The 12100-nt window shown below is 43.5% G+C and overlaps 1 protein-coding gene across 2 annotated transcripts in view; it reads left to right on the top strand.

The window, feature by feature from the left end:
• The window catches only part of LOC144099417 (uncharacterized), a 119300-nt gene that overhangs the window by 66586 nt on the left and 40614 nt on the right, over positions 1–12100 (top strand). For both annotated transcript variants that reach the window (XM_077632708.1, XM_077632707.1), the window contains 3 exons: positions 2868–3012; positions 5693–5965; positions 7931–8025. In XM_077632708.1, the coding sequence (XP_077488834.1) occupies positions 2868–3012; positions 5693–5965; positions 7931–8025 (513 nt within the window). The remainder of the gene's footprint in view (positions 1–2867; positions 3013–5692; positions 5966–7930; positions 8026–12100) is intronic.

Below are 12100 nucleotides of genomic sequence, written 5' to 3'. Positions count from 1 at the left end.
GGCTGGCACTGAACGCACCAACCACCACAGACACCTACCGCCACTGCCGCGCTGCGCCGCATGGCCAGAGCGCGCGGATCAGCAGTCCTAACAGCGCGCGGTTATGTTTGAGGAAGTCCGGAAATCCGTAATACGGGCACCCTCAACTCTCAACGGAGACGCTCAATGAGGACACTCAACGAAAACACTCAAAAGGGGACACTCAACGCTCCTTCCTAGGACAAACCAACAGGAACGAGCGATGCAGGTGGAACGTAGCGCCACACCGTGGCCGTCGCGGTGTTGTGTAGTAGCCCGGCGGGACAAAGGTGATCCGTCGAAGGAGCCGTCGCGAGCAGGGCCGCAGTGAAGGTACGTCCAAAGACGGTCGCCCGCGAAAGCTACTCTGCGGAAAATAAGCCGCGCTGGACGACGGCGTCCCACAACAGCGGCCGTAATGAATGGCTTGAGTCGGGAAGGTGGCCAAGATTGCAGGTGTGTGCGCTCCACTGCGGTTCGAACGAGACTCTACCTTGCAGCATCACACTTACAAATATGCTTCCGCATTGCGCGCAACTCTCATCAGTCACACGCAGGCTTTTCTACCTTTTATGCTAATCGTAGTGTTAACGCGCTCCGAGCAGGGATATGCAGACAATTGCGCAAGCACTAGGGGTAAAGTTCAACGTTAGACTACCCATGCAATTCAGTCAAGCAACAACTCTGAAATGAATGTCACCAAAACGATTTGTTGGGCTAGTTGGTAAGCCATGATCTCAAAAGAAACAGCGCTAAATAGGACAACGGACAAGAAACGGACAGAAGCGCGCTTCTGTACTATCGTCTTCCTTCTTTCTTGTCCGTTGTTATTTTTTGCGCCGGTTATTCTGGGACCGTAATTAAAGAAATATAAGCCACCAATATGACAGACTTTACGAACTGCAACGATGCCGGGACAATACTCAGTGAGTAGTTTTCAGTCAGAAAAGGAGACGGCCTGCTTAATTGTCTGGTCTCTAGTAACCGCCAATGTGCAAAGCATAGAGTTTCTTACTATTAACTAGAGGGAAAGCTGGCGGCGCTGCACCTGGGACACCATGGGCGCTCAAAGCATCATGGGGCGATGAGCTACTTGGTGCGGGACAGTCAGTTTTTTTTCTTTTTTTCAGGAACAGAGAGTGGCGTTACTGAGATGTCCCGTTCCGTTCACGGCGCAGACGACTTTGGCGCAAACGTAGTGCACAAAAGCCATAGTGTCTAAAACGCAACAGCACATGACGCAAATAAATGGTTTCTGTTTTTTTGAATGTCATTAAAAAACTTTTTTAAAGTGTTGAAGCGACATTTTTTTCAAAAACGTATTTCTTATTGAAAAAGTGCCTGTTAAGCACTAAATAATGGCTTTTGTTGTCTGCAAGGCTTGGCCAATAGGAGAGCAAGACACGGATAATTTTGGGCAAACTTTATATATACATGCTTTTCAGCTCGTTTGTTGCAATTTATTGACAGGATATTGAATACTAAGACATTCTTGATAACCGAACAACGTTTGTTTTTCATTATTTTTTGGCCAAAAGTTGTGGTTCTGCAATCGGTAGCTCTCCGCCCCCTGACGCTTAGAGCGCCCTTGTTGGTACAGGTGGTCTCGAGGAATCTCCATGCAAAATCCCGTAGGCTGGGCGCCAGCTTTCCCTTTAGTTAACAGTAAGAAACTCAATGGTGTACAGAGCCGAACAGGCGCAACGGTAAACTCCGTGTGGCTAGTTCGCGGGAAATTTAAACGATTGTTGTGGTGGTCCCACTCAGACTGAGATGAATCTTTTCCCATGTTTTCTTCGGTTACGAGGTTGATAAAAAATAGCGGTCTCTTCCACTGTCTGCATATTGTTTGTTGTTGTTTGCTTGTTTCAATTTTTTATCGTGAAAATAGACAAAACACGCCATTGGAATTGAAATATAAATTAGGGTTAACTAAAAGCGGACTCTAACATCAAACAGAGAATATTTTACCAACATGACGCGAGAAATACCAGTTCAAGTTGGGAATAAAATGGAGTCAAATAAGTCATAAGCCCCTCGGTTGGTGACGTGTTTATGAAGGAATAAATTTCCAGAACATGGGAACTGAAGTAGTATGTGTCCCTTTAAAACCAATATTTCGGTACATTTATGTTTGGTGTGCAGCTGTACCTCTATCTTGAAATAAGCTTCTGCACCGACAATCTTCCGTAGTGCTTTTTTCCTTACACGTTAACATCAGACTTAAGCGGCATAGCATTATGTACTCCCGACAGGGTATGTAGGTCGTACCGAACAAGCTGGTAGAATATACTACCTTCTCTCTACCCTGTTTTTATTTTGTCTTTTATTCAACTCTGCTGGACTGGCAGTCCTAGCTGGCGTTCCATCCAATATTCAAGGAAAACACTTGTGTGGTCCAGCCGGTTCATTGGTGACAGGCACCTGTCTTGGCATTTGTGATTTTTCTGTCCACGATGCTCGCGCCGTTTTCATACTGCATACATTAGTCTTAAATTTCCTTTTGCTTTCATTGTATAATATACAATGTAGCTCGTTCCACATGCAATAGCTATGATTACTAAATGCCTTCGAAACTCGTGCGAGAAGCGATCGTATCCTAGAGTGGCAGTTCAACACTGCATATTGCGCTTATAATATCGCAGGATTATTCCGCCCGTGCGATTATGATTTGTTCATACTCGTGTGAGCAGTCCGAGATCGTAATTGTGTGAGGCCTTCGGTAGCTCAAAGGGCATTCAAAGTTTTCCTTCTGGCTGATGAAGTTCACCGCAAGCACCGGCATTTTATGCGTAGGGAATAGTACACATGTCTTCTTTCCCAGTAACTTTGACTTCTCACGCACGCAGGTTGTTGATATCGTGACAAGGAAAAAACATGGCCCAAATCAGACAGGGGAGATATGCTTTCGTGCACCGACGGTGTTCAAGGAGTACTACAAGAAGCCAAAGAAGACTGCGGAAGTATTTGAAGAGGATGGCTGGTGCAAGTCAGGTGCAGTGAGCTTTCCTCTGCGGCGATAGGTGCTGGGCAAAAGTGAATGATCCTGAAGAAGAGCACAATTTCCTGTTACCAGCACAGGAAAAGGTCCTCTATTTCAGGTTACCGCCCTTACTAAAGAGAGTAACAAGGCTACTCTCGCCCCTTCCCATTACCCGCCTTGCAAAAACATCACTGCATTCCCAAAGCACACGAGGCTCTTCATAATTCCTTCAATTTTTTTTCTAATAATTTCGCCGTGTTTATGAAGACAAAAGCAGATTTCCAACTTTTTAACAAGGGTGGGTCTCACTTTCCTCCTCTGGCTACTCAATAGGGGTATTCAATAACTGTTTCTATTTGGTGTACTTTCAAATACGCAGTTAAAATTCAAGGTGTTTGGCGGGAGTTGAACGGCTTAAGAAAGTGGAGTTAATCGAACTCGACGAAGCTGCAGAGATTTTCTTTCAGGGCATGAAGTTTGATATGAAAACTTCTCGATACTGGTATTTTAAGGTAAAATTGAGATTGATGGGGCGGAAATTAGCCGTGAGAGACGATTTTCTGCACGAAGTTTTTTCACTCAAGCGAAATTACTACTGAAGGTTGCTATAATAAGCGGTAATTATTGGTTCAGTACTTAGTTACACTCCTTTTTCCTTCATAATATAGCCAAGTGTTTGAATTTCGACACTACTCCTTTTCCCGTGTAAACATTCCTCAGGAGTGGCTAAAAAGGCAAGAAAATCTTACTAGGCTAGCTTACTAGGCTATCTTTACTCTTCACGTGGCTTTTCTCTTTGTTTTTGGAAGGAGTAGACGGGGGGCGAGAGAGTATGCAGGACAGATATTTTCTTCATTGTGGATTTGTTTTTTTTTTGCGAACACTGCCGAAATGTTGTGTTTTGGCTGACGTCGCTTATGAGCGTCCTTACCAGATTATGACTGGCTCTGAGTGCCAATGCACTACCAGAAGTTTTAAACTTGCTTTGACTTATATTCAAGTAATGAATATGCCGGGTCTTTTTTTAACTGTTCACAGTTCGTTTTTATGAACCCTGCGAGAGATAGGTCGGCGCGGTATGTGCTGGTAGACTGTAGCACAAGGCGGATATTATCTCAGGACGAACTGGTAGGCTAGTTGGTCACACATACCAAATGACTCCCGGCGCACATAAAAGAAGAAGACAGAGAGAAAATACATTTTGTATGTGTAACCAACTAGCTCATCAGTTCTTCCTGAGCTTTATCTCTCAACGGCGCTTTGTGCTGTGTTCTCTGTCTTTCTGCGTATTTTTTGTGCACCAGGAATCATTTGAAAGATATAATGTACGTTATAGAGCTCAGTGAATAAGAAATAAATAACTAAAATAACTAATCAACTTATTACGCCGCCGCGATGGTTCAGTGGTTATGGCGCTCGGCTGCTGACTCCAAAAGACGCGGGTTCGATCCCGGCCGTGGCGGCCGAATTTCTATGGAGGCGAAATTCTACAGGTCCGTGTACTGCGCGATGTCAGTGCACATTAAAAAGCCTCAGGTGGTTCAAATTTTCGGAGTCCTTCACTACGACGTCCCTCATAGCGTGAGTCGCTTTAGGACGTGCAACTCCATAAACCAAACCAATTTTTTTATTTTTGATCTCAAGGTCCAACGTTATAATAACAGATTTAATGCCGTCAAGATAGAAGCTGAGTCTATACTTTTAAATTTTCCTTATCGGCAATGCAATTCGGAATATTTAACGTCAGAAATGAACATTTTATAGCTCATAAAGTTGGCTTCCCATAATGCACTATTTTCAGACTGCGTCGCTAGACGTAGTACATTCACAGAAATCCAAATAAATGCTTCTACAGCACATATTAGACCAATGACCTCCGTATTTATTAAAAATGCGAAGACTCCATTTTATAAATATTCGTTGCGGCAAGTCAAATTAATGAGGTAATAAATGCGTTTTTTTGATGTTAAATATTTCTAACTTCATTCCTGATAAAGAAAATTTAAAAACTTAACTCAGCTTTTATGTTGACGACCTGCAATTTTCAAATATAATGTATTCCCTAAAATTATCGCTAAAAATTTGATCTGTTAAATTTAGTTACTTGTTTAACAAACTGAGCTCTGTCGCGTACATATTGTCCGCCTTGCTGTACAATCCACCTGCACAGACCGCACCGACGCATCACTCGCAGAACTTAAAATAGAGATCAGTAAAAATTTAACCAACACCTGGTATCTACAACAATGCTGTATTAACTGCACATTGGAAACCTAATGACAATTATGATACAGCCCTCTATCCAAAAATTGTCTTATTTAAAAGTAAATATGGAATAAATTGTCGTCTAGCACACATTCTTTTATAAAAACGAGTGCTCTAGAGGACAGCGTACTCCGCTTTCGCTCTTTTCTGTTTAATGTGGCAACTCCTATTTACCTAGAGTTGAAGAGAAATGGTGCCGGCTACACACGTGAATTCCTCTCCATAAATACGTTTCAGCTTCAGCTCTTACGAAAAGACGAATAAAAGTGGGAGCTTAAAACCTTCGAGCAGCATCAGTCTTGTTTCCCACGAGTGGATACATTAGAGTTCATTGTCAGCTTTTCGGGCTTTGCAAAAAGGGTCATTACCCTGCAATTCAAAGAGAGCAATACTCGTTTGTCACGGTCGTGGACCGATGCAACGCAGGAGATGCTGGATACTACGATGAAGATGGCCGCCTTTACATCGTCCAGCGGCTGAAGGAAATGATCAAGTGCATGGATAACCAAGTTGTTCCCGCGGAACTCGAAGAACTGATCCTGGAGGAGCACTCGGATCTCATATCCGATGTGGTTATCGTGGGATTACCCAGTGCCCAGCACGGAGAGGCCCCTGCTGCTGTCATCGTCCTAAAGGACCACAGCGGAAGCAAGTGTCACACTGAAAATCTTGCCAAAAAGATCAAGGCGACTGTAGCGGGTAAGCGTGAAGTGGCTGGTTACTATATGTCTCTGCTCGTGAGTATATGCTTTTTGTGTCTGTTTTTTGTGAGAACTATTTAGGATTTCGAGCTTTGGAAAGAAGCTGCGAAAATCAAACGCGGGCTTAAGGCCTTGTTTCGAGAAGTGCCTGCTGGAGTGGACCCTGAGTTTAGTCATGGACCGAGCGAGAAGCCTGATCTCTCAGGTTCGCTGAGGCCGAGTCGGGCCAAGGATAGGAACACTGAACGTGGATCTATTTACATGGAGAAATGAATGTGACAGGTCTGGAGAGGGCTGAACACTCGTGTTTATACGCGGCACATAAATTAGAGAACTCCCTGGATTCCTCTGATAAAAAGTTGGTCTTAGCGATTGGTTCACGTATCACAGTACTAAGAATAATTTTGGCACATCTAGCCCTGCCCCATCACACATGGATGATTCACTTTGGGAATCAGTTAGTGCCCGTGTCATTCTGAGCAACGAAAATGTAGAGCTTGCACGGTGATCGAAGAAGCATATTCATGGTGGAAAGGGCGAAAACAACCTCTCAGAAATGAGATTTGTCATTTTAAGATAGAGGAGATGCTTGCGCGATCAGTAACCCATCTTAATTAAGACGCCTGTCTCTGTGAACTTTTTCTTTAATTTTTGCGGCTCAAGACAGCCTTAGAAGCGTCTAGTTTTCTGGCCTGTAATTCCAAGGAGATGTCACGTCTAAACTGTACTGTATTTACGAGGGCTACTGGTGAGAAAACTGGGGGGAAGCACCTATCTCTGCCCGCGGAAGTACTCCCCAACGCCTGCTACACCTGGTAATGCAAGCCGACACTTCGTTCATTTCGGCTCTCCACTGGCGGTTGAAGAAATTTTGTCTTACCGAAATGTAGCACTGTCGTAATGAAAGCAGGCATTTTCGCGCAACTAAAGTGTTGCGGTAACATTTTGTCACTGAAAACATCAGAAACTAAAAAAATAAAGACAAAATAAATGCTGACCCTATTTAATCATAAGCGCATGCTTGATTAACGCAACTGCTTGTAGGCCACAATAATACACCCATTTACTGCTATTTATTATGCCTTTATATTGCGGTTATGAATGATTGCGGAAGAAATTGGTGGTACAGCTACGTTAAAAGTGCCGAGGTAAATCTTCGAAACTCTTTTGGTTTTACTATAAACTGAGCGGAGGCGTCCAGGATATTATTTTTGTGGGTAACGATTTTGCATCCAAGGTGAACGAGTTAATGTCCGTGGAGAATATGCCCATTAAGCGTACTTTACGTGTACCTGCTGCGTTTTTATTCAACTTTGTATGTTTTTGCATTTTTGCTGCCGCATTCTTGCACGTAATCAATGCAAATAGTACCGCGACGTCCCATATGACAATACGACCATTATAAAATGCAGCGTACATTGTCTTGCAGTGTTGGGTGAAATAAAGTAGAAGCTTTAGTAGCGAGGTGATGGCTTCAATGCATAATTATGAGATTCAAAACGATATCTTAACCCATCATAGTGCACGTGCCTTGTCGTTTTGATGTTCGGTTGTTGCCTGTTCCCTTATATTTGCCTTTTTCCTGCGATTAAACTTCAGTTGAGAGACAGCGCTTGTCTTATGTTTTCTAGTCTTGAACTCCCGGTTTTCCGCGCTGTTATTTTTAAAAATAATTATGAGGTTTTGTTGAGGCAAGCACACAGGTCTGGAAATGGTGCCTTGAGAGGTTTGCCTTCCACTTCGCTGGAAGGAAGATTAGAAGCCGACGACAGCGTCGTTTGACTGTTATTTCTGATTTGCATGAACAAGAAAAACTTTAGCCGAGTCAAACAAGCAGTACATCATTTGCTTAGATTTTGGCTGGCTGTCTGCAAGAGACATACTACTTAATGATCACAGCAAGGATCCCCGGTAGTACTGAAATTTGTAATAAGTTTTTTGCACTTTTCTTATCTCTTTACAGATAATCTAGCTGTGCATAAACATCTTTACGGAGGGGTGTATTTCTTCGAATCCCTGCCAAGGACAGACACTGGAAAAGTCATCCGCAACGCACTGGTAAAAGCATGCACGAGTAGAAGCGCTTTGTAGAAAAAAATATACCTTCTTTTTCACAATAAAAAAGAGAATCATTATCTTAAGACTTTATTCGAACTCAACTGAAACCTCTCGGTTTTAATAGTGCGACGATGAAAGTTGGTGAAAAGGTGATTACGATTGGTTGTAACCGCATTTCTTTTTTTCCCAATTTCGGCCGCATAGGTGAAAAAGTATAGAAGATGCACAGCAGGGCATAAATTCTAATTCTTTATTACAAATTCAACCACTGAGTAAATTTACACAAACAAATGTGTCGACACTCCTCTTGGAGGAAGAAGCCAACATGACAGTACGTACACAAACTCTTTCAGTAAAAAACTATGTGTCTATAGAACACGCATTTGTCACCAAACGTATCCATTATTTTCTCTTCAACCATATCTCAGCCCATCTGAGCGACATATTACTCTACCTCGCAGTAGTTGAAGACTAAAATGTGTTCACTAAATGGTGTGCAGTAAGCTTACTCGTAATTCTTTGGTCTTGCTGGCCAAGAATGAAAATGTTCCTTTCAAGTGTTTGGATCCAGTCTATGAGGCCTCATTCCGATTCTCAAGTTACGTCGCAGATTCTTCATGAGGCAGCCTCCAATGTGCACATGTTTCCGTCTGATTTTGAACTCAATGTAATCATGCTAGATTAAAATAATTCAGTGTTTTTTCCGACGTGTAGTAATGATGAGAGAAAGAAGAAAAATCCACCTGGGGGGCCATGCTGAAATACTCGAGTTTGGCAAATGCGGATAACTTCTCGAGCTCTGGCTACGTCCTCAGATAATCGAAACATAACATTCAACCTTCACACACGTTTAGATTCATTGGGTTATCTGGATATATTCCAGAGACATCATAATATTTTTCCAGCCGCGTTCAAAATATGCACAAGCACTTGGCTGCCTTCGCAAAAGAAACATCTGCTCAATTTTCACTCCGCTATAGGACGCTTCATATCGATCCCAAACCCTACTTTTTTGACGAAACGACAGAAACAGTGAAATTGCATATCAGATACCTTTTCTTCGCCCGTGTCCACAGTACACTCGTTCAGCTTGTAATCCTAGAACCAACTCCCGAACAAACCTTGGCCTCTCTGTAATTTCTACGAAAATACAATACGCAACTTCGTTCTTAAACGAGAGCTTGTATCTTACCTTGCATGGTTCATTACTGGTTCATTTACAGAATCAACTCAGACCACAGAATCAACTGCGACTAAACCAGCATCCTCGGAACCTAGACAAATTACCAAAAAAAGGTTCCTACTCGACTCCTGGCACATCCAAACTACTTCGAACAACCTCAACTGCCCTCAGTATATGCCCAGAGACATCGCTCTGGAACTCAAAGAAAAAAAGTCGCCATTCACCGCCTCCCCACAGTCCGAAAACACGACTGACAGCCTTAGCTCCTCCCCTCTCCACTCCCTCACGCCTTTTGTATCACAACTTTCGTTATTTTGACCTCCTGCTCTCCTCCATGCGTTCTTACTGACGCTAGCTACCGCCTCACTCACCCCTGAAGAAGAAGCCGAGTCGGCTGCGAAACGTCGGATTAAAGTCTGAAGTTCTTGGTTGGAGGTGTGTAGAATTTATAATAAGTCGCGAATGGAGAACGAGGTCGAAAAAACGGTCCCGCTAAACACTGCGAACGCAGCTCAAAATTACATCCTGAAATGACCTGCTGGTGTGGCATCCTGCGCAACGTTCGCATTAGCTACGTAGCTGTTTTGAAAACGTAGCCAGCTGGGAGATGTCACATAGGTCGCACTGCGAGGGCCCAGAAATCGCAGCCGAGGCAGAGCATCCTGCTCCGAACGCAGCAAATTTACGGCCAGCGAGAGCCACTACAGCGGATGGAACATGCGCTGAACGCTCTAGTGACGGTGCCCATAAACGCTTTGCACGAAAAAATCCTCAAGTTGGAGCCAGCACATTTCTAACACCATACGGCAATCGTTGAGGCCCCTAAATTTAAAGCGAAGTCGGAACATACTTATGCATGGCAGGAGAATTTGGAGATTATGCAACAATTGGAGGAGCAAATTCTGGTCCAGCTTCAGCCGTCAATCAGCATTATACAGGTGTTTAACCATCTTTTGATTTTTTACATTTACAAAAGGCCGAAAATGCAATACAAGAACTCGACATTACTAGCTTTTAGCACAAGTAGCTGATTGTGAATGCAAAATCGCGCGAAAATTCCTGAGGTTAGGCAGCGCCGACATTCGTTTCAAGTGCTGATAACCTAGACTTGCAGAACTAGAGACCTTCTCAGTGAGCACGGTTCTATGAAGACGCTTGCGCCAACTTTGGTTAGTTCTTTGGCCATTAAGGACGCTCGCTTACCCTTTCCGTCTGGTTTCATTATGATCAGGATCGGCTAGTTTGTGCGTGAAATTAAAGTACATTTACTTTGCCTTGTTTTTCCTGTCAGAATCAACAACGAAAATGGCCATGATTACTTCTTCCGGTCTGAGACAGAAAAAAGCCCTCTTCCTTCTTGACTCCTTTCTTTTCCTCAGCACCGCCGTGTTGAGCGCAGATAAGTGGATGATGATTAGGTGACAAATGATAATTAAGAATGTCTCATATCACATATATGCTCCTTGATGCCATTGCTACTTACAGGCATATATTAGCGCCAGACTGCCGCTATTGTTTCCACCCTACTGCGGCGAAAGCAATGAACTAGGGCAGCTGTGCTGGAGCAGTGCTATCTGTGCAACTCTGTACATCAGTTAGTCTTGCTGATAACGGAGACAATTTGTGCTTGGATATGAAGAGTTTACTTGTTGCCGGGGAAACATTGACCCGTTTTGCAACGAATTTTTTCTCAGCAACACAATGTTGCATGAAGAAGTGTAGTGACACACCTAACCTTCATCTAAGGTTCAATGCAAGAGTGTGCCCTCCCGGCATAAGTCAGAGTGCAAAGCTTATGCATGTCGTAGCCAGGCGTCTAATTTCTTTTTTCTCTGCGCAGTGTCTGAGCACACAACCAAAACATCGGCGTGACCTGAAAATACTATAAAATCAATTTTTACTGCAAACCAACATTCCCCTTCAACAACCCTAGCAAAGCGTCCGTCGTGGCCGTATGCAAACCACAGCTTTACTGCACTCGGCTACAACACTGTCGCTGTTCACTAGAGGCTACCAGTGACGCATATGCGAGGGTAGCAGAATTAACCCGATAGACATCGCACATCGTGCCCACAGTAACTAAACACACACAGTTAGTGATCACCGTTCCTGCTGTTCCTGAAATTCCCATTACCACAGGCGTAAATCTCCAGGAATGTGCTTGCAGCATGACGGACGTAGAGTTCATGGATTCCTTTGATATTTCATGGCTCAAACATTATAAGCGAGTGGACCGAAGGTAAACGTTCACACGAGCCTTCTATGTCTACCATGAAATGGCTCGTACCTACGAGAATGATTTGGTGATTTTTCCAAATTATGATGATAAATTCCAAGCAAAATGGTTCTCGTGATTTTGAGAAAAAAAGGCAATAGTTTTAATATGAGAAATTAAAAACGCTTTGTAAAAACGATTTTATCATGCCTTATACGAAAATTATAAGACTTAAACAGGGAGCAGATACGGAATAATTTAAGAGCGCATCTGAATTTCCCGCGAACACTCTTTTATCTCATCTTTATCGTTTCCACTTTCCCGCAGCATTCAGCTCTTCGCAACTAATTCTGCTGTTAGTGCAGAACACGTAAACAATATGGATACCAATGGCCACTAAGTAAGTGACTGAACTCCCTGGACACAGCTACCCTGCCCTCCATCGTCGGCAGTTGCCTAGTGCACCTCTTCCACAACCAATATCGATACAGGCGCAGGATTCCAAGGAAAATAATATAGAACTGATCAACCACATTCAACCCCGCCAAACCCTGATCAACCACGACGCACGTATCTGCAATGGCCTGGAGACGAACATTATTTTGGACGGTCCTATTACCTGCAAACCACTTTCCTACCGGTGTGGCGAAATGAAACACCATAGCCTCGATTATCTA

Source organism: Amblyomma americanum, chromosome 7, assembly GCF_052857255.1.
Source record: "Amblyomma americanum isolate KBUSLIRL-KWMA chromosome 7, ASM5285725v1, whole genome shotgun sequence".
Taxonomy (NCBI): domain Eukaryota; kingdom Metazoa; phylum Arthropoda; class Arachnida; order Ixodida; family Ixodidae; genus Amblyomma; species Amblyomma americanum.
This window is presented reverse-complemented; position numbering and strand designations above follow the sequence as displayed.